The 22,266-nt window shown below is 36.6% G+C and overlaps 4 protein-coding genes across 4 annotated transcripts; 3 read left to right on the forward strand and 1 right to left on the reverse strand.

Moving 5' to 3' along the window:
• The first annotated feature begins 1,577 nt into the window (after positions 1 to 1,577).
• On the forward strand, positions 1,578 to 3,753 carry LOC111443301 (heavy metal-associated isoprenylated plant protein 32). The gene is made up of 3 exons (XM_023081067.1): positions 1,578 to 1,899; positions 1,998 to 2,073; positions 2,182 to 3,753. The coding sequence occupies exons 1-3, from the start codon at positions 1,870 to 1,872 to the stop codon at positions 3,534 to 3,536; spliced, it is 1,461 nt and encodes a 486-aa protein (XP_022936835.1). The 5' UTR covers positions 1,578 to 1,869; the 3' UTR covers positions 3,537 to 3,753.
• Positions 3,754 to 10,007: 6,254 nt separating this feature from the next.
• LOC111443371 (transcription factor MUTE) lies at positions 10,008 to 11,388 on the reverse strand. The gene is made up of 3 exons (XM_023081165.1): positions 11,282 to 11,388; positions 10,829 to 11,194; positions 10,008 to 10,156 (listed from the first exon to the last, which is right to left on the reverse strand). Exons 1-3 carry the CDS (start codon positions 11,375 to 11,377, stop codon positions 10,070 to 10,072), a joined length of 549 nt encoding a protein of 182 aa, XP_022936933.1. The 5' UTR covers positions 11,378 to 11,388; the 3' UTR covers positions 10,008 to 10,069.
• A 2,394-nt stretch (positions 11,389 to 13,782) lies between these two features.
• Positions 13,783 to 15,255, forward strand: LOC111443306 (basic 7S globulin-like). The gene has a single exon (XM_023081076.1). It carries the CDS (start codon positions 13,842 to 13,844, stop codon positions 15,147 to 15,149), a length of 1,308 nt encoding a protein of 435 aa, XP_022936844.1. The 5' UTR covers positions 13,783 to 13,841; the 3' UTR covers positions 15,150 to 15,255.
• Positions 15,256 to 18,926: 3,671 nt separating this feature from the next.
• On the forward strand, positions 18,927 to 21,125 carry LOC111441093 (stem-specific protein TSJT1-like). Its single transcript, XM_023078018.1, has 5 exons — positions 18,927 to 19,255; positions 20,110 to 20,350; positions 20,437 to 20,557; positions 20,645 to 20,754; positions 20,855 to 21,125. The coding sequence occupies exons 1-5, from the start codon at positions 19,053 to 19,055 to the stop codon at positions 20,888 to 20,890; spliced, it is 711 nt and encodes a 236-aa protein (XP_022933786.1). The 5' UTR covers positions 18,927 to 19,052; the 3' UTR covers positions 20,891 to 21,125.
• The last annotated feature ends 1,141 nt before the right edge of the window (positions 21,126 to 22,266 follow it).

Raw genomic sequence — 22,266 nt, forward strand, 5'->3', positions numbered from 1 at the left:
TTGTTTTAAAAAAACTAGGTTGTATAAGAGGGGAGCCCTCTATGATGTGGTTTGAAGGGCATTTGGTTAAGGGTTGTTGGCAATAATTTGTGTTCACAGTCAAAGTGAGACCTTTTTTTATGTATACTGAGGGGGAAAAGAAAGGCAGAAGGGGCAAAAGTTACTTGGGGGTTTCATGTCAGTTTAGGCTTTTGAGGTAAAGAGGTAATAATTTGCTTGGAATTGAAGTAAAGGGGTAAAAAGTAAAAGCTTGATTCTTGGGATGGTAAATTTACCCCTCCCTACCACCCTCAATTATTCTTTGAAGTGTATAGTCCTCAATGTGACCTTTACACGGGGTGGGTACCCTAAAAGGGATAGTGCATGGTAACTTTTTGGTCAACTTTGACCTTACTATTTCTCACAAATTACTTACCTTATCGACCGATATAAGGTAACCTTATTTGTTGTCGTTAAACTATTATCACTGTAATGTACTTTGGAGTAACGTCTTAAAAAGGCTAAAAGAGACTTTAATTTGAAGCACTTTTTTTCGGTTGGAGGAGGCGAAACATAAGCCTCGATCAACGATAAAATTGTATAACGGGTAATGATCATATAAGGACAATCGAAAAATCAAACCTATTAATTATCACTTTCTTATAAAGATCTCGAAAAGATTCACTTTTTAATCAATTTTTTCTCTTTGGGTTAAATCACATTGTGTCAAACATCACATATTTTGATACCGAGAATTTGGCTACAGGTTTACATTAGCTTTCTAGTTAAAGTAACGGGATGAGGCATCATGTTGACTTGTGAAAAAGATTACTCACATGGGTTTGATGTTGTGCTCAACACACTTTGATGCTTAGTCAAAACAGTGTCTCGCTAAAATAGGATCCATACCTAATGTATTTGTAACCGCTCAAGCCCACCGCTAATAGATATTGTCCATTTTGGTCTATCACGTATCACTGTTAGTCTCACAATTTTAAAACGTGTATGCTAGGGAGAGGTTTCCACACACTTATAAGAAATACTTCGTTTCTCTGTCTAACCAATGTGAGATCTTATCGTAATAGTGATAATTAGGCAAACAAATTACAATGACAAGAACTCCAACACAATTTGTATCACTCCCTAACCATACCTCCTTAGCTCGATGTGCCTCATTGATGACCCATTCCATCTTGGATTGAATTGCCTACATGGGTTATAGGCTCGTAGTCCTCTTATTCTATCTCGTCGAGATATGAGTAAACTTCTCGTCCAATCCCGTCCTCCTCAAAACAATTGATTTTGAATCTCAAACAACATTAAAAGAATTTTGTTTTCTTTTACATGATGTGTTATAATAATTAGCACATGGAATAGAAGAGAGGAGACATCGATCTTAGGTTTACCCACAAATCAGTCTTGTCGGGGACTCATCATAACATAACACACCAAAACGCCACCGTTTTAACCCCCCCAACCAGCGCACTCAGCCGAGCCAATTGTGAATTCAGCTCAGCTCAGCTCAGATTTTCGAAATCTCTGCAAGTACAATGCAGCAACCAATGGAGAAGAGAAGGGCTAATAAAAAAAGAAAACGGAGTTCAAAAATAAAAGAGTACTCTGCCTCTCCGTTTTGGTGTTTTCCCCTTCGTTTCTCAGCTCTTCTCTGCCCCCATTTATCCCATCTCCGGTTCTCTCTGAACTTTGCTCTTCTCTGTTGGGTTTCTTCTTTTCTTCCCTCTCCCATCTCAAGATTCCTACTTTCTCTGCATTTTCCTGGTTGAGTTCCAAGAGATTCACGAACTACAAACAGCAAAAACCCGATTAGCATTTCCCAGATCTGTTCTTCTCTGTTTTTTTCTTTCTGTCTCTGTTTTTTGACTTGAAGATATGAGTAAAGAAGAGTTTCTGAAGATCCAGGTGCTTTGTTTACTCGACATGTTCTGTTTTTCTGTAATGTTGTAGCTACTGTTTGTTCATTTTGTTCTGTTTTTGTGTCGTTTTGAGTGGTTCTGCAGAAATGTGTGTTGAAGGTCAATATTCACTGCGATGGATGTAAGCATAAGGTGAAGAAAATCTTGCAGAAAATCGATGGTACTCTGTTTTTCGTTTCCTCTGTTTTCTTATGATGTTTCTGTCGGCTCTGTTTTTATTTTTTACTTGTGTTTGAGTTTGATGGGGTTTGTGTGTTTTTTTCTTTAGGGGTTTTCACTACCGAGATAGATGCAGAACAGGGGAAGGTTACAGTCACTGGAAATGTCGACGCCGCCGTACTCATGAAGAAGCTGGCTAAATCCGGCAAACATGCAGAGATTTGGGGCGGACAACCGGCGAACAACAACAAGAATCAGCAGAACAACATAGCTAATCAGATGAAAAACATGCAAATTGACAATGCTAAAGGTGGGAACAACAAGGGTCAGAACCAGAAGGGTGCGGCTGCTAATGGAGGAAACAACCAGCCGAAAGGCGGCGGACAGGGACAGGGGCTGCCACCGGTGCAGGTGCAGCTTCAGCAGCTACAACAGATGAAAGGGTTTCAAGATCTGAAGCTCCCACCCCAATTTAAGGGGTTGAAACTGCCTGTTAAAGATCAAAACGTGAATCTTCCCAAGGGTGGGAAGTTTAATTTGCACGAAGGTGATGACCTCAGCGATGAGGATGAGGATGAGTATGAGGATGAGGATGATTATGATGATGAAGATGAACTTGATGATGATTTGGGTAATCTTCATCTCCCTCCTGCGAGTAAGATGAAACCCATGATGGGAAATGGCCAGATTCCGAAAATGATGATGAATGGGAACCTTCCACCGGTTGTGAATGGTCCGGCCGGCGGTGGTAATGCCAAGAAAGGCGGCGGAGCTGTTTCGGTGCAGGGTAACAACAATGGGAAGAATGGTAACGGCGGAGGATCTAAAGGAAATGGTGGCGGCGGTGGTGGAGGTGGGAGTAACCAAAAGCAGGGCGGTGGAGGTGGGAGTAACCAAAAGCAGGGCGGCGGCGGCGGAGGTGGGAGCAATGGCAAAAACGGCAACGGCGGTGGAAATGGGAGTAGTAACGGGGTGAACGGCGGTCAAAAGGTGACCGGTGGGGCAAACGGAATGGGCCATGATTTACAAAGCTTCATCGGTGCTCATGGATTGGGAATGTCAAATTTGGGTCAAATGGGTGACCGGCCAATGGGTCAAATGAACAATCTTCCAGCGGTGCAAGGTCTTCCCGCATCAGCGGCGGCAGCCATGAACGGTGGAGGCAGCGCCGGGAGGTTTATGCCGGACAGCATCTCCACAAACCCCTACCAACAACAGCAGCAGCAGCAACAGCAACAACAATACATGGCCCAAATGATGAACCAACAACAACACGCGCTTGGGCACCAACCAATGATGTACGCACGGCCACCGCCGGCCGTAAATTACGTGCCACCGCCGTACCCATACCCATATCCATACCCACCACCGTACCACCACCACCCATATCCGCCGCCGCAGCAGCAGCCAGAACCCTACACGTATTTCAGCGACGAGAATCCGTCAAGTTGTAACATCATGTGAAACATGTGCTGCCGGAATTTCAAGATCGGAATCTTCATTATACTCTGCTTCTTCTTCTACTAAGCTCTACTTGATTGTGTATGATGTTGATTTTGCTTGTTTTTTTTCCCGCTTTTTTGGAATTTGAAGCTGGATTAGCCTTTAATCATATCATTAAAAGCCAAGAAAAAGAGGGTTAATTATAGATATATATAATTAAATTAAGATGTTTGGAAAGGGAAGCATGGAAAAATGGTAGTGAGCTAAGCTTTGCCCTTTTTTTCCTTTTTTTTTTGGGACGCCATGTTTATAAGTGTTTATATGTTTATGTTATATAAACAACAATAAAGGATATTCTAAATTCCCATTTTCTTGCTTCCTTTGCCTCCCTACAATATTTTCATTTTTACATTATTTTCTACAAAAGATCCAATTTTTCTCTTAAAAAAGTAAACTTTTAAATGGGTTCTTATCGGGTGAGTCGGTTGACTTCGATTACACCAAGTCGACCTCGAGAGGAATGTGCCCACGCCCGCGAGGTGAAAAACCTTATGTGAGCTAATTAACTTCGATTAACCTTATGTGAGCTAATTAACTTCGATTAGACCAGGTCAACCCTGAGAGAAATGTGCCCATGTACACCTAGCGCACAAGAGGTGAGACCAACCACACTCCTGACTAGGGTAAATTGACATGTCGAAATCACGTGTATGATATAATCCAAACCATATAAAGTCACAATTCAATGAGACATAAACTTTATAAAATTAAGAATATTGAAACATTATGGACCAAATTGAAAATGATACACGTTTAACCTTAATAAAATTGCTTCAGAGCGTTGCATTTAGACATGTCGACTTTTCATCCGACATTTTTTAGTCAATTTCTTATATTAATAGGAGATTATATCATATGAATCATATCCATAGAATAAAAGGGTAAGATAAATAAATTTAAAATGTAAGGATATGGTTTTCATAAAATAAAAACAAGAAAAATGGGACAGGATAATGTTAGCATATGAATGAGGGAAAAATGAAAGAGGGAGAGGGACAGAATTGTCTTGTTTTAACAATTTCCCACATAAGGAATCTATCAATTTTATGTCCCAAATTGATTTGTGACCGTTGGATGGAAATCTGGAGATGTTTGGTAACAGGGATAGTGGGGAGTTCCAGTTCGGGACAAGGTATAGGGCAATGTCTAAACAAACAATTATTATTGTTTTTTTTTTCTTTTTTCTTTTTTTTAATGTCTTGAAAATCTAACGGCGTTGACACGAATTCTGGTACGTGTCCTATCTATTTTTATTTTAATTATTATTATTTAAAAAGAAAAGAAAAGGACGGAAGAGATCCAGACTCAGAATCGGTTCCCAATCGAGTGCTGGAGATGTCACATGATGATCATGATGAAGCCTCATGCGGGCCCCACATGTCTTTTTTTTTTTAATTTAAATTATTATATTTAAAAAAAAAAACTGATTGATGTGGGACCCACCTACTTTTTCACTCAAGTACTCCCCTGTTTTTCTTCAATTCCCTATGAGAGGTGCACCTTATCATTCCCTTGAGCCACACCCCACCTGATCCTACCCCATCCTCCATTATCTTTTTATTTTTTTTTTTTTCACCTTTTTGATGATATTTATCTATTCGAGGGTTAATTAAAAACATTAAAAAAACACTTTTTTTTACTTACCTTTTGGTAATTTATAAAATTCTTACAAATTAATATATAAAAATTTACTTAATCTCCGTAAAAATAAATAGAAAATTTTTCGGTCATCAATATATTAAATATTTTTTTAATAATTAACTTTTTATATAAATTCTTCAAAAATTAATTCTTATATTTTAATTATTTAATTTGGGAATTAGGATTTTTTTTCAATTTTTAAAAAAAGAAAAGTAGTGGAAATGAAAGTTAAAAATTGATAAATTTGATTTTGTAAGAAAAAATAAAATGATGGGGTTAAGTTTGGCAGAGTGCAATTAATGTGGGGACAGTGAGTCTGTTTGGTAGCGAGGATAGGGTAAGAGAGTCCCGGAATAAAACCAAACCCCACCCAATTCCCATGCTGCCTTGGGTCTTGGAAAAACTCGTCAACACACCACGTGTCTTTCATGCTACTCTCTCATAACTTTTTATTTTATAATATAAGATGCTACAAATTTTTAACTTACTATATAAAATATACATACCCTATTAACATTTAAGATCGATTACATGATTATATTATCTACTTGTCTTAAATTATTTTTAAGAGTGAATAATTCTCAATCCCAAAAGTCATTCGTCAGTAGATATTGTTCGCTTTACCTTATTAAAAATGATATTAGAGTCAGTCACCAAACGCTGTAAAGCTTTAGTCGAAGTAAGGCTAGACTCTCTCCAAAGTGCTGGTCGGAATATGACTAGACTCTCTCCATAGTAGACGCGTTTTAAAACCTGAGGCTCACGGCGACACGTAACGGGCCGAATCAGATATTAATATTAGCTGTGGGTTTGGCCTGTTACAAATGATATCAGAACCAATTACTGGACGTTGCGAGGCACTGATTGGAGTAGGGCTAGACTCTCTCCATAATAGATGTATTTTAAAACTGGGAGGGTGATGGTGATACATAACAGGCTGAAAGCAGACAATATCTACTAGCGATGGGCTTGGCCCGTTACAAATGATATCAAAGCTAGTCACCGGACGTTGTAAGGCACTGATCGGAATAGGGCTAGTCCCTCTTTACAATAAACACATTTTAAAACTGTGAGGCTGACGTCGATACGTAAAGGGTCGTAGCGGACAATTGGTTAGGGCTACAACCAATTTGGTTACTTGTGGATGCAGAAGGTTAAGCTATAGCCCACTATTGTGTAGCACAACATTGAATCCCGCGTTAGAAAACATTCGATTTGATGTTTTACGAACTTCCATTATCGGCAGTCCCGCGGATCACGGACCCAAAATTATTTCATAAAATTCTGCACCCGAGTGGAGGAGGAACTGGAAGGGACTTTTCATTCAACTCGAGCAAGAAGCCGATTGGATTGGATTGGATTGGATTAGGGCAGAGGAACGCCATTGAAAGTGATGCTTTTTGTCACCTGCTTCCACTTGAATTCCGGGTTCAATCACTGCATTGCCAAAGGAATATAATTTTCTTCTCCCAGTCAAAGACAGCATTTCCGAGATTTGACGTTTAGTGCCCGTCTTCATCCACATTCCCTTCACTTCCATCCAAAACCCGCTCTCCCTCGCCGTTCTTTGAAAAATGGTCAGTCAGTCAAACCCCTCTTCTTCTTCTCTACTCTCTTTTATATGCTTTAATTACTTAACCCATTTGTTATTGACTGCTGCGAACTCCATTGATTCTGTTCCACTCAACCTGTTTGATAAAATGCCTGTGTGAAGTAGTTTATCTGATCAGGGGTTGATTATGTATCGTTTGGGGAGATGTCATGGCCTAATTGGATTGGATTGATTTGGATTGATTTGGATTGATTTGGTGCCCTGAATGTGTTTGATGAAATGTCTGAATGAGGCCTTCTTTACTCTCTTTTACGAATGTACTGACATGGTGAATTGCTTGAAGTGCTTGGCTTAGGTAAGCTAGGACACATCTTTTGGGTTAGCAGAAATATTGCAAACTTATGATTCGGGAGGGGAATAGATTGCTTTGATTAAGCTGAAAGAAAACATAATTTTGCGACAAAAGCTGATGAAGCCATTTCAATTTTCTTTAAAACACTTCTTCAGTAATCTTCACGTGCCTCTGGCTTTCAAGGAGGGACATACCATGCCTCAAATGATTATGGTTGGTTTTAAATAAAAGGCCATGGCTATACTAATTGTCTTGATTTGAGCAAGAATGATCTCCTCTCTCACCTCACACTTTGACCCAAATTCACCTCTCTTTAACCGAAAAAGCAGCCTGCTTTTGGTTATTTACTTTATTATCCGCTCAGAGACTTGACATAGGCATAAATTTTTTATACTTTGTGCTTTCGTAACTGTATGATTCTACGTCGGTTGGAAGTGAGAACGAAACATTTTTTACAAGAGCGTGTAAATCTCTTTCTAATAGATGCCTTTTAAAAATCTTAAAGGGAAGTCCGAAAGGGAAAGCTCAAAGAGATCACAATATTTGCTAGTGGTAGGTTTGAGCCGTTACAAAATGGTATCAAAGTCAAGCACTGGGCGATGTGCCAGCAGCAAGAAGGCTTAGCCTCAAAGGGGGTGGAAACGAGGCGGTGTGCCAACAAGGATGTTAGGCACCGAAGGGGTGAGTTGGGGGGTTCATATCGATTGGAGAAGAGAACGAGTGACAGCAAGAACGCTGGGCCCCGAAGGAGGGTGGATTGTAAGATCCCATATCAGTTGAAGAGAAGAATGAAATCTTCTTTATAAGGGTATGAAAACCTCTCTCTATTAGACGCGTTTTAAAAACCTTGAGGGAAAGTTCGAGAGGGAAAGTTCAAATAGGACAATACTTGTTAGTGATGGAATGACAATATCTACTAACGATGGACTTGAGACGTTATAGTAAATGGTCAAATTCTTTAGTTTTACTCCACCAGGATCACAATCAGCTTAAAAAAGGCAACTCTTTAGCCGCGTCTTTTAAAGAAGATATTACATTTCTAAAGCATAAGATCAAAGACTTAAGCAGCACTCTAAGTACTCCTCACTGTGCACCATTTAATAATTGTTTCACAGATCAGATTAAGCCATTCTGCACCAAATACAACTTAAATATTAGTTATAGGAAAGAATATCATATGCACTGTCTGTTGGGAATGAGACATCAAATTATATTTTAGAGCCGCAGAGCTGCACTCCATAATGTATGGTTTTGGTAGGAAGAAAAGTATAGTGAATGTGGAGCCAGTTTGGAGCATAAGCACAGTGCTGGGAATCTCAGTGGCAGAGGCATTTTAGGCTTAAATTGTTCTTGGCCAACAAGTTGCGCAATTTCTGTGCAAAATGCCAACTGAACCCATCCATCTTTGTGTGTGTATAATGAAGATCCGAAGTGGAATTTAATTCAGTGTTTTGGGTACACAAAGTTGGTGGGTCATTGATTTTTTTGTTTAATTTCAATGCCATAGCCATTATTACTCAACTAGGCACCATGGAGCATGAACAAGAAGCCATCCTCTACTGTCCCCATTTTAGTACTCTAATAAATGTTTGCCTCACTTAGTTATTACGGTCTGAATTTGTTTAGTTGCCCAGTGTTTGGATCGTCAACTTTTATTTGTAAAACTATTTTTTTTTAGTCGTCGGGTACAAAGATATCCCTGAGGTGGAGCGGGGATGAAGAATTTTTAGTCTAACATTATGGTGGGTATAGAGATGTCCATAGGTCGGATGGGGACGGGAATGGAGATTTATTCCCTACCTCCGTATAATTCTCCATTTATTTTTTACCTGGGATTTTAGAAAAATAAAAAAAAATTAAAGAAAGCAAGAAAAAAGAAAATTAGAAAAAAAAAACACACACAGCCGACTAATTGGAGCCGCAAAGCCGAGCCGAAGAGCGAATGTGCTCGGTTTGGTTGAACCGGGCAGAGGACCGGCTTAGGGAGTCGCAGAGGGAATCTCAATTATTAATTGCTGTTTCTATTTATTAATTTTTATAATAAAATATAGGTAAGTGGGACCCAGAGTAAGTGCAGAGTGCACCGTTCCAGGCCTAATCATTACTCCAATGCCACGCATGGTACTGAATCCAGGCCGTAGATTAAATACGTCGTTGCTTTGGAACGTACACGTGGTCTGATCATTTTTTATTATTATTTTTTAGTTTGTTTGTGTGGGTCCTACGAGTCAGAGAGAACACGCCTGTGAATGAGTGACCGTACCTGATTATCATTGAAAGTCAAAAAGGTCAACGGTTTTAGTTGAACCGCTCAGAATCCCCCGTTTGGTTTTTTTTTTCTTTTGGTTTGAATGATGCATTGTTCATGCATTCATCATAGAATTTTGCAGGTTTCTTACGTCGTCGTTTTGTGCTTGCCTGCTTCATTAGTAATAATAACAATATTTTCCATGTAAAGCTTCCAATTCCCATAGAAATTACGAGGATCCATAAGGTGTTGGTCGAGGAACACGGTGGCCGAACAAGATATTATCGAAACGAATATTTGAAATCAAGAAGAGAGTCCAAATTTGAATGAAGATCTTGGATTAAGATCGAGCTACAGCTAGTCATTCATGTTGTTGGTTTAGTATAAAAATGTTGAATAATGCTTTTTAGGGCATGAGTTTGTTCATTTGTCGTTCGTGTATTTATATTTGCATGCTAGACATTCAAGTAGTTTTGATCAAGCTATCTTATAGAGTAATTTGAATCACGAATTTTTTCTTCTTAATCTTATCACCAACGTAATCCGTTCCAAAACTTTTCTGGATCTTATTCGTTAAGATTACTATTTTCTATTGAAAATAAAATCAATTAACGTGACAGATAATTGATTTTATGAAAATCCCATCGTACAAAAACAGCAAATATAAAGTTTTGAAGTCCTTAAAGCCTTAATTATGTTCTTCACTGGCATAAGTAAACTTGAGAGCAGAAGCTTTGTTGAACTTCAAAGGCTAATTCATCCAAACTTAGCTGACATTCAAGCCCTATCTGCATCCAACAAATCAAACAAGTTAGATAAGCACCGATCACTGGTAGAATATCAACTTGAAAAGCTCATATTGATTCGAAACGTTTGATCCTAATGAACAATCTTACGTTATTACGAAAAATAACAAAGACCCGTCATCATACAAGTCATAACAAGTTACTGATCAAGATTTTAGCAGTAATTTTGCATACATTTGTATTGGGTACGTGCATACGTGCATGCATGCTTTAAATCTAGTTTCTGAAGATGGATTCATAGCTAAAAATGGAAACCCATAACTCTAACTAAAGCGAAAAGCTTAGTTTTGCTGAATTCACTTCGAAATAATTGAGATAAATCAAGAGAAAGATCATCGAATTCTTAAACCGTGCAAAAATATTCTTAAAGAGTTGATTATATGAACAACCCTTCTGCACGTTTTGTGGATCATAAGACACTGATGAATCATTTTAAAGGTCGATAATTTAATTTGACAAAATTGTGATCAAACTTCAACCCGTTATTAACCCTAAATTCCCATGTAAAATGAACAATTTTGTTTCAAATTTCATAAAATCAAGGTGTTCTAGGTTTAAAAAAAAGAAGATTTTTGGGAAGAGAAAATTAGGGTTTGTAAAATCTCCAACCAAAAAACCCCAAACAAAACTGGTTAGCCCTATTTTGGTATATACCTTGACAACAAAAGAGTAAAGAACAGTGTCATCCATACTACTGATGTTGAGATGAAGAACCTCAAACGACAGCCTCTCCAACACACTAATCATCTTCGAAAGTTGCCCGGGAATTCGTCGAGAAATGATCTTCAACAGCACGTTCGAACCTGAAATCTTCGCTTCGACATCCGCCACCGACGAGTTACAACAAGCTCCGACATCAACTCCATTTTCAAATCCATCGGCAACCGCCACCAACGGCCTCGGACTCGGGCTCGGACTCACACTCTTCCTCCTCCGTTTGTTCGACTCCAACGATTGCAAAACTTGATGCAACTCCTTAATGAACTCGATCACTCCCCCAATTATCGACGCTTGATCTCCCTAACATAACATCAAAAACCCACTTCACATAATCAAAATCATACCAAAATCAACACAAAAATAGAACAAAAACAGATCAAAATATACCCTTCTGATATAGAAACAAGGTGTCAAAGTTCTCAAAACCCTAAGATGTTCATTCATCTGCCTTCTCCTATTCCTCTCCACAGCAATATGAGCCATGTTTTGCTCACAAATTTGGCACCAAAACAGCCATTGATATCTATTTATATGGCTAACACAACGAGGCAAAAGGCAAGTTGGTAGGGTTTTGGGACAACAATAAATGCAACATGTTGTAGTCTCGTGAGACTTAATTCTTTCACTTCATTATAATTCCTTCACTTTAGTTTGTTTCTTAACATATGCATGTATTACGCGTCTCACGCCTAATAGCTTGCCTCAATTACGTGCCTCTCGTGAGTTTAAGCGAAGCCATAGCCAACAGGCTGTGTTCTTATAACTCTTCTTCTTAATTATTTCCATGCAAAACCTCTCCTTTCTCATTATATCTACTTGAAGTTTGATGTGTATCCATTCATGAATGCCCGATCAAATAGTTATATCCCGGTTTATAATCATCAATATCATCGTGCCCTTAAGGGTGAGTATCAGTTGAAGTAGATCATGACATCTATACATATGCATCGAGTCTGTAAATATCAAATTTCAACTGGGTATGTGACGTGCTTGATTATTTCCATCATGTTTGTTTTCTCATAGTCAAATTAGTTTTCTATCATGTTAGCGAGATGTTGTTCTATATCGAGTTGATTGTGTGAGTTCAGTAATTGATTGTACTCATGTGTGATCACAGATTTTCTCATAATTGTCGCTTGAAGCTCGAGAAGTTAGGATGAAATTCCGTATGTGATCTTAGATTTTTCGTAACTCTTTTTGTAGCGTACTATCACGACTCTTAAAAAATGTTCCAACAGCGAATACGAGTATAGATATAAGATATCGATTATCATTTCAATGAACCATTATCATCTAAGATTCTAATAATATGTCTGATAATTCAATCAATAAAATTAGTGAATAAAACACTAATTATCATCGTAAAAAATGGACGTTAATTTATTTGAATAATTGAAAAAATAATAAATTAAAATATTATTTCAAACAAAATATAGGTCAAAATCTAGCTAGGTGTGCCATGAATATAATCAAGATAGAGAAGATGGAATTAAATTGACAACTTTATTATTATTTTAATAATATATATATATATATACAATTTTTTTTTTCTTATCACATTTATATTCGTAAAACACAAATTAAAAAAGAAGACATATGATAGGACGTGTGCTCATTTAGTAGTATGTCTAGCCCTAGGTCTAGGCTCATACGGTCGATGATTAAGGTGGGTTATTCAATTTTTTAAGCTCGGATCAATTAGAGTCGATGCTACTCGAACCGGTTTGACCAGTCTTAAGTCGGTCCGCGACAAATACAAATATAAAAATAGTTTTATTATGTCATTTAACAAATGTTATTAAAAATTATTTTTATATTAAAAGTCAAAAGTAAAAGTCTTCAACAAAACTAATTTGATAGAGTGTACATTAAGCATCATATATAATTAATTAATCTAACGCGATCTATTATCTTATCAATAAAGTTATATAGATGTGACGTTAATATGCTTTTTTAACATAAGATATTATAAATTTGGACTTTAGGTTATCAACACGCAGCATCTTAATTTTTTTCTTCCCAAACTCTTTTCTCCACGTCCATAATCATAGATATCCGTCAAAAATTCAAATATTAAACTTTTACTCTTATTTAGAATAGTTCTGTCTTTTATAATAAATCATCGGTTAAATTAGGTTAATGAACAATCAAATTACAGACTAATTTTTACACATATCATCGACTTAAAAGCTATAAATCAAAAAATGTATATCTTAAAAGCTAAAATTATAGATTAATTTTAAAGTTTTTATGACCGAACCATCGAAGAAAAAAAAAATGTATATTTTATTAGTATAAATAAGTATTTTAATTACGATATTAATGAAATTATTAATTTCTTCTTTTAAGAATTCAAAAAATAATTGAACTGAGTTTTGATTATCTTGAAATATTTTTATCCAAGAGCCGTACGCATATAAGACAACGGCAACTTTATTATTATTATTATTATTCATTAATAGATAAGAATTTATTTCCATTGAAAAGCCAAATATTTGGTGCTATCTTATTTTATTTTATTTTATTTCAAATAAAATCAAACCTATTTTATTTTATTTTAAAAATAGCATTTAACTTTCGAAATATATATATTTTTTTAAATAATAATTATGATTACTCTTTTTTAAAAAAATAAAAAATATAAAGTTTAAAAAATTCTCATTAATTTTTATAAATAACAAATAATTTAATTTATAAGGTGTCGATGGATAGATTATATGATGTTGACGATTAAAGGGCTGGCTCTATGTGAGCAGAGCCACCGAGTCACCCACCGTTTCTGTTCAGCAAACTTACAAAGACTTTTAAGATTCATATAGCTCTACAGATTTGAACGAAACAATTTGTAATATTAAAATTTGAATTTTTTTTCATTCATAATTTTAAAATCTTCAAGTTTTTCCTATATAAATCCACAGATCTCTACCACTGCAACGCATCACCAACAATGGCGACCTCCATTTCCCTCTCCTTCTTCTCCTCTGTTCTCTTCCTCCTCCTCTCATCCGCCATAGCCGCAACCTCCTTCCGCCCCAAAGCTCTCGTTCTTCCGGTAACCAAACACCCTTCTCTCCAGTACATTACCCAGATACGGCAACGAACCCCTCTGGTTCCGGTGAAGCTCACCGTCGACCTCGGTAGCCAGTTCATGTGGGTCGATTGTGACCGTGGCTACATTTCCTCCACCTACAAGCCTGCCCGTTGCCGCTCCGCTCAATGCAACCTTGCTTCCAAGTCCAGCGGCTGCGGCCAGTGCTTCTCACCGCCAAGACCCGGCTGCAATAACAACACCTGCAGTCTGTTCCCCGGAAATACCATTATTCATCTCTCCACTAGCGGCGAACTCGCCTCCGATGTCGTCTCTGTTTCCTCCACCGACGGCTTCAATCCAACCAAGCCCGTCACGGTCCCGAATTTCCTCTTTGTCTGTGGGTCCACGTTTCTCCTCGACGGCCTCGCCGGCGGCGTAACTGGAATGGCCGGATTCGGACGGAACGGGATTTCTCTCCCATCCCAATTCTCCGCCGCCTTCAGCTTCAACAGAAAATTCGCCGTTTGCCTGAGCGGCTCCACCAGATTCCCCGGCGTAATCTTCTCCGGCAACGGCCCATACCATTTCTTACCCAACATCGACCTAACCGATTCCCTCACATACACCCCACTCTTCATCAACCCCGTCAGCACCGCCGGCGTCTTCACCGCCGGCGAAAAATCCACCGAATATTTCATCGGCGTAAAATCCATCGTCATCAATTCCAAAACCGTCCCACTCAACACCACCCTCTTAAAAATCGACAGCAACGGCATCGGCGGAACCAAAATCAGCACCGTCGATCCATACACCGTTTTAGAATCCTCAATTTACAACGCCGTGTTGAAAACCTTCACGACGGAGCTCAAGAACGTTCCAAGAGTAGCGGCGGTGGCGCCATTCGGAGCTTGTTTCAATGCGAAGAGCATTTCCAGCACCCGATTAGGACCAGGCGTGCCGTCAATTGAACTGATTTTACAGAACAAGAAAGTGATTTGGAGAATATTCGGCGCGAACTCGATGGTGCAGGTGAAGGACGACGTGCTGTGCCTGGGGTTCGTGGACGGCGGCGTGAACCCACGAACCTCGATCGTTATTGGGGCCCACCAGATTGAGGACAATTTGCTTGAATTTGATATGGCCACTTCTAGGCTTGGATTTAGCGCCACTCTTCTGGGTCGGATGACCACGTGTGCTAATTTCAATTTTACCTCTAAACCTTGATTAATTAGTCTTAATTAAAGGTTTAATCTACCCCTTAATAAGTGTTTGCTGCTTTTCATACTTCAATAATTCATGGATATGAATATTTAATCATGCTTCTCATTAATTATTTATTTAAGAATTCTCGACCCAAAGAGATTTTGATAGCAAATTGCTTGTCCTCTTCGGTCGCTACAGTGCATCATGACATTCTTTTATATTGACCCTCGCGTGGTCGAATGGGTACCTCTTGAGATCACTACTTTCCTTTCACTTGAATTAGTTGGGGACTGTGTCACCGCGCATTGTTATTTTTTTTACCATCATTAGAAAATTATAATTGATTATTCATTATTATATTTAAATGTAAAGAGATCTAGCGTTCTTAACCAATTATTATTCGGAATGGATAATTAAAATATTTTTATTGGAGCGGGTCGTAGTATTTACCATTATATCATATTAGTGCATGTGATTATTATCACTAATCATGGAGATTAAAGCATAAATGAAGTTTAAGCTTTTAAAATTATGGAAAAGCCAAACATGTTTAGGTAAAAGTAGAAATAAAATAAATTAGATTTAACTTTAATTATTAAATATCAACCAGCTAATTACTTCATTCTTTAGTACTGACATGGTCTGGAATATTATGTAATTATTTATTATTCATTCGCAGTATTATTAAATTATTAAAATATTTATATTTTAGACTTTTTTTTATTGAAAATTATATCAAACATCTCTTCTAAATTGATTTAATTAAGAAATTTTAAAATTTTAATTATATAAGTTTTTTTTTTTTTTTTTTGCTCGATGGATCTTGGGCCATTTTCAGGTGGGCCAATGAGCCCAGCAAGATTAATAGGGCCCATTTTCAGGTGGGCCAATGAGCCCAGCAAGATTAAAACATATATTGAAAATTGTTACACGGACGAAAAATTCTAACTTTATTTCTCAAAAATGAAAATTTCGGTTCGAAAGTATGTGGATGATGATATTTAAATTCCTAATCTTTTGGTCGAAGACGTATAATTATATTAGATTTATGTTGACAACTTTAATACGAGCGTCTAAACTCAATTCCAAAGAGGTTCAACATAAAATGATGAACCCTATGAAAAAAGACAAATTAGTTGTGAGACCGACCCAAGAGAAGAGTTAACTTAGCATTTGTTAGACAAACACGACTCTCCACAATACTATGATATTGTCCACTTTGAGCATAAGCTTTCATGGTTTTGCTTTGGGCTTTCCAATAGGCCTCATAGTAATGGAGAGAGTCGTGTTCGTCTAACATGGTATTAAAGTCATGCTCTAAATTTAGCCATGTCAATAAAATTCTCACCAAAAGTCAACTTAGCCTTAACCATGTCCAAAAGACTAAACTCAACTTCAAAGCCAACTCCGAGTGGTTGGCTATGTCATGGGTCCAACCTTAAAAGGGCTAACTCAATCTTATGACTCACCCCACGGGGTTGAAGTGCAGGTGGCTCAGTACAACACCGATGTTCATTTTCTCTTGTTTTATAGCCACGTTTCGATTCTCAATAATACAAATTCACCGTAGATTCAACGATCTAAATCCTGATATCACCATCACCCCAAACCCTAAACCCGAAACATGTCCCCGTCACTAAAGTCGTATTATTTTCGTTTAATTTCAAATATGATCCAAATAGAAGTGGTCCAATACAAGTTCTTGAAAAATGGGCTCTTTCTCACTTAAATTTTTTTTTCTCGCACTCAAAATATTTATTTATTTATTTAGTGACAATTCATGGTGGTGGCAGTAGTTGGATTGTGCAAAAATCACAATTTCTAAAATTCCCTTTCTACCCTTCTCTTTTATAAAATTAAAATTAGTACCACAATTATTTATATTGTCTTTTTCCACTTTGATGAGCTAATTATTAATTATATATTTATATTCTTTTTTCTGATTGGTCTATTTTATACAAAATTTTATTATTTTTTATTTATATTTTTTTTAGCGAAATTGGAAACTATGGGCCAGACCCAAAAACCGTGGACGTCGCCATCGGATATTGTATTATTTTAATTACTTTTCTTTTTTAAAATATCTATATCTTTTTCATACGCGTCATATTCTTTTTTTTTTCTTTGCCTTTTTTTTATTTATTTAAATTTTAAATAAATTATTGTAGGTTCTATTCCATCTATAATATTTATCAAAATTGGTTGGTTATATATATATATATAGATAGATATATTTCATGAGATTTTTATTTCTATCCTTGATATTTGTTTCTTAACATTTAATTTTAATTTTAGTTTTTAATATTGATCAAAATATGTATTTTTTTAATGTATTGTATTTAATAAATACTAATGAATTTTTTTAAAGCATTAATACTCGTGACCTGTGTAATTTTTTTTTTTTTACTATCAATATATTCACGAAATTTCACAAATAATATTAATACTCTTTATCATAAATTTTGAAAGTTTACGAGTATTTTTTTAAACGTGGTAGTATATGCGAAGGTATTTTTAAAATAAAATATTAATGATTTTTATCTAAAACTAGAGGTAAGAATACTTTTATATTTTTTTAAAATTAAAAGTATTGTTGAAAAATTTAAATATATTTTTATTAGTTTAATCTTTAGTTTTTTATTATTATTTATTATTATTATTATTTTGTGTTATTTATCCTCCTCTTTTATTCTTATAAATTATTTGTTATTTATTATGTTGGATGAATTATTGGATTTTGACACTTCGTTGAAAGAATTATTACCCAACTTTTTTCTTTTTTATTTTTTTGTGTGTTTGTACTCTTAAATATTTTAACTTTATTTTTTAATAATCCAATTTAATAAATATCTGATAAATAAAGTAATTCATATATTTGTGTTAATTTTTCTATTAAAAGCAAAGGTAAATCCTTAACTTTTAGAAAATATATAATAAATAAATAAATATTTAATAGATTATAGTCAAATTCATACCAAACTAAAAGTTTAATATTTTATTAGATAACACGTAGATTTAAAATAATTTATAAAAAATTAGACTATTTATTTAAAAATATATTAGAATTGAATATTACTCAATTATCCATGCTTAATTAATCGAATTTTAATTTGAGTATAGCTCCGTTGTGATATAGTTTGTTTTGATGTATTAAAATATATATTTATTTATGAAGTTCCTTAGTATTTTTAATATTATATATTATGGAAAATATTCCATTCCAAGGTGGTTTTTGTACTTAAAATTCCACCATGGCTAAGCCACGTGGCTATTTAATTAGGGTTAAGTTTGGAGTTAAGAAAGTTGACCACTAACACTTAACCATGGTTATAATTTTCCCATAAATTATAAAATTATTTTTTCCTTATCCAAAATTTGTTTCCAATTTAATCCCTCTCATAACCTTAGTGTCACATATGCAACTAAATTTTTAAAAAACTATTTATTTTAATTTATGTCGATATTAAATTAGATTTTTTTTTTCTTTCTTCCTTGGAGCTTCGTCCACGTGTACACGTAGCTCCGACGTGGATGGCGCGTGGAGTAAGAAGAAGGGCAAAACCCACAAAATAAAATGCAGAGTGGTGCCTGCCGTTTCCTCCACGTCATCATCCTCACACCCTGGAATAATCGCCATTAGGTGGGTCCCACCCCCTGCCAAATTTCCATCTCATTCTACACTTGGCTGCCTACCTCCTCAGTCCACCGGAACAAAACAATTAAAATTTAAAATAAAAATAAAATAGCACCCAACATTGAAATGACGAAAGTACCCTCATCGTCTCCTATATAAGCCATACAAGCCAAGCCATCGTCCATCCAGCTCCCGAGCTTCTAATATTTCTACCTTCATCAATTAATCCATAAGAACCCTTCTGGGTTTTGTTTTTATTTATTTATTTATTTTTATTTTTGAAAATAGCCATGCTGGGAGTATTCAGCAGCTCCATCATATCGCCGCCAGACGAGTTAGTGGCCGCCGGCTGCCGTACGCCGTCGCCCAAAACCACTTCCGCCACTCTCGTCAACCGCTTCGTCGACACCAACTCCTCCGCCGTGTCGGTGCAGGTCGGGGATCATGTCCACCTGGCCTACACTCACCAAAGTGAATCTCTCTTGACCCCACGGTAATTTCCATCCCCTCTACGACGTCGTTTTATTCGGTTGATCGGAAATCAGACGGCCCAGAACCACCGGGCTTCTAGTTATTCAAATCTCCACCGTAGGATTAGATTACTATTTCTACCTTTAATTAATCCATAACTAGAAGGAAACCGACGGAAAATGTGTCGGAACGGCCGATGTTCTCTGTCGGCGGCGAATAAAACTCAAATTTATTAAGTTTTCAGAAATTAAAATTCATTTTTTGGTGAAAAAAATTAGAGAGAATATCGAATGGCTGCGATTTTGTTGATCGCGTGGATATCGTGACTGCCACGTGCGATCAAGGTTCACTGGATTCTCTCTGGGCTAGATTTGTCTGACAAGCCCCCACTGACATATTGACACGTGTGTTTAGTTTTGTCCTTATCCGTAAGGTTATCCATAGACCAATAGCATAAAGTAATTATTTTTTAATTATGCATTTATGAGTTAGATTGAAATAAATACCCATTTAAATAATTGTTATTTCTTAAAAACAATTTATTTATTGGCCATTAATCATTTTATGAATTTAGCGATTTTTAAATAGACTTATAAAAATTATCATAATTGAACTTTTTAGTATTTTAATGAAATTGTACTATGTAGTATTAAATATTAAAGAAATGGGGGTAATTATTTTAGTTTTTTTTTTGCTTTTTAATTATTATTTTGTAATTTTCTATTTTTACATAAAATTAGTATTTATTTGCCTATTTTTACACAAAAAAATATTATTATTTAACCTTGAAATTCAAATTGAATTAATTTTTAAATTTAAATGTAATATTTTGACAAAGAAATAAAAATTAAAAAACTAATTAATTACGGACGACAGATCGTTCGCAGTGAAGGACGACATCTTCTGTTTATTCGAGGGCGTTCTGGACAATTTGGGGAGCCTGAGGCAACAATACGGGCTAGCCAAATCGGCGAACGAGGTGGTTCTCGTCATCGAAGCTTACAAGGCCCTCCGTGATCGGGCCCCATACCCGCCGAGCCACGTCGTCGGCCATCTCAGCGGCAATTTCGCCTTCATCGTCTTCGACAAGTCCACCTCCACTCTCTTCGTCGCTTCTGTAAGCCCTATTTTGTTGCTTTTTTTCAATCGGTTTCATCGAGGTTCATTGAATAATTAGGGTTTCTGTTCTGCGATTTCTGACAGGATCGGAATGGGAAGGTTCCGTTGTATTGGGGAATCACCGCCGATGGTTATGTCGCCTTTTCCGATAACTCCGATCTTCTCAAGGGTTCTTGCGGGAAATCACTTGCTTCTTTCCCTCAAGGTAGATTAGAACCCCTTTCGAGCTCTGTGTGTATCAATTAACTTGTTCTGTAACGATAATGGAGCGTTTTGTTTTTGGATTCTGCAGGGTGTTTCTTATCTACAGCAGTTGGTGAATTGAGATGCTATCAGAATCCTAAGAACAAGATCACTGCTGTTCCTGCTAATGAGGAAGAGATTTGGGGTGCAACATTCAAGGTAATTTGGTTGACATTCACAACAATCAATCAATCAATCATATCACTAAACTACATGCCTAAGATCTCAACACTTTTTTTTGGTTGATGTTCTTTGTCAGGTGGAGGGCCCTGCAGCTGTGGCGGCCACATGGTGAAGAGATTTCATATAATTGTGTTTAATTTGTGGTTGAGAATGCAGATGGGTGTGCGGTGGATTGGATGCCCAACCGACAAAGTTGGCATGCTTATGCTGAACAGTGGAAGATGGGTGTGTTTTTCTTTGCTTTTACTCTGCTGATGTAAAGCCCTTTTGCTTTTGGTGCAATAAAGTCGTGGCTTTTGTAGAATTATCCTTTGTTATTCTATAAAATAGAGTTGAATTTCCCACCACTTGTGTTTCTGCCATTTTCAACCACTTGTTCATATCAAATGTGGGTGTCATTGACATTTGAACCACAACCATGATGCAATAATGCTGTGAAATGCTGAAATTTAGAGACCAGAATCTTAAATTATGATATGTATTGCGAGGACCAATAGAGCAAAAGAACAGCAAGTTTTGTCTATGGTTATAGCATTAGGTCCATTGATATCCCTACCTTTGCTGTTCCTACTGCATGACACTCACAGTCTAGTTTGGAAGCAGGTTTGAACGTTAGAAGGTATAGAATCTGGTGTTGAAATTTGTAGTATAGCCAAAGATTTTGCCGTGATGAACAATCATGTCACAAGTAGCATAAGCATAGTTGCAGGATCAGTGAGCTAGAGTAGCATAAGCATAGTCCTGGCATTGTTGAAGAATCTTCTTAGACTCGGTCTGTGAGATTTCATATTGATTGAAGAGGAAAACAAAACATTCTTTATAAGGGTGCAGAAACCTCTCCCTAGTTGGTGTGTTTTAAAAACTTTGAGTAGAAGTCTGGAAGGGAAAGCTTAGAGAGGACAATATATGCTAGCGGTGGATTTGGGCTGTTACAAATGATATCAGAACTAGACACCGAGCGATATGCCAACGAGGACACTGGACCCCAAAGGAGTGGATTGTAAGATCCCACATTGATTGGACAGGGGAACGAAATGTTATTTATAATAGTGTGGAAACCTCTTCCCCGAGCGATGTGCCAACGAGGACGTTGGACCCTAAAGGAGTGGATTGTAAGATTCCACATTGGTTGGAAAGGGGAACGAAACGTTATTTATAATAGTGTGGAAACCTCTTCACCAAGCGATGTGCCAACAAGGACGCCAGATCCCAAAGGAGTGGATTGTAAGATCCCACATTGGTTAGAGAGGGAAACGAAACGATATTTATAATAGTGTGGAAACCTCTACCTAGTAGACACACAGCAGGGAAGTCAAAAAGGGAAAACTCAAAGTGGACAATATATATTAAAAAAGGACAGGTCGGAGCGATCTTTATTTCATTAGAGGATTTTTACTCTATATATATATATATATTTTTTTTTTGTAATTAAAATTTGTTTATGAGTTAAAAAAAAAAAAAAAAAAAAAAAAAAAAAAAAAAAAAAAA

This window comes from Cucurbita moschata, unplaced genomic scaffold (genome assembly GCF_002738365.1).
Source record: "Cucurbita moschata cultivar Rifu unplaced genomic scaffold, Cmos_1.0 Cmo_Scf00001, whole genome shotgun sequence".
NCBI lineage: Eukaryota > Viridiplantae > Streptophyta > Magnoliopsida > Cucurbitales > Cucurbitaceae > Cucurbita > Cucurbita moschata.

Coding starts and splice junctions, on each gene's coding strand:
- LOC111441093 (XM_023078018.1), top strand. CDS start 19,053: ATGCTGGGAGTATTCAGCAGCTCCATCATATCGCCGCCAGACGAGTTA. Junction 20,558..20,644: donor ACTTGCTTCTTTCCCTCAAG/GTAGATTAGAAC, acceptor TGGATTCTGCAG/GGTGTTTCTTATCTACAGCA. Junction 20,755..20,854: donor TTTGGGGTGCAACATTCAAG/GTAATTTGGTTG, acceptor GTTCTTTGTCAG/GTGGAGGGCCCTGCAGCTGT.
- LOC111443306 (XM_023081076.1), top strand. CDS start 13,842: ATGGCGACCTCCATTTCCCTCTCCTTCTTCTCCTCTGTTCTCTTCCTC.
- LOC111443301 (XM_023081067.1), top strand. CDS start 1,870: ATGAGTAAAGAAGAGTTTCTGAAGATCCAG. Junction 1,900..1,997: donor AAGAGTTTCTGAAGATCCAG/GTGCTTTGTTTA, acceptor GTGGTTCTGCAG/AAATGTGTGTTGAAGGTCAA. Junction 2,074..2,181: donor AATCTTGCAGAAAATCGATG/GTACTCTGTTTT, acceptor TTTTTTCTTTAG/GGGTTTTCACTACCGAGATA.
- LOC111443371 (XM_023081165.1), bottom strand. CDS start 11,377: ATGGCTCATATTGCTGTGGAGAGGAATAGGAGAAGGCAGATGAATGAA. Junction 11,195..11,281: donor CTTGTTTCTATATCAGAAGG/GTATATTTTGAT, acceptor ATGTTATGTTAG/GGAGATCAAGCGTCGATAAT. Junction 10,157..10,828: donor TTTACTCTTTTGTTGTCAAG/GTATATACCAAA, acceptor TGTTGGATGCAG/ATAGGGCTTGAATGTCAGCT.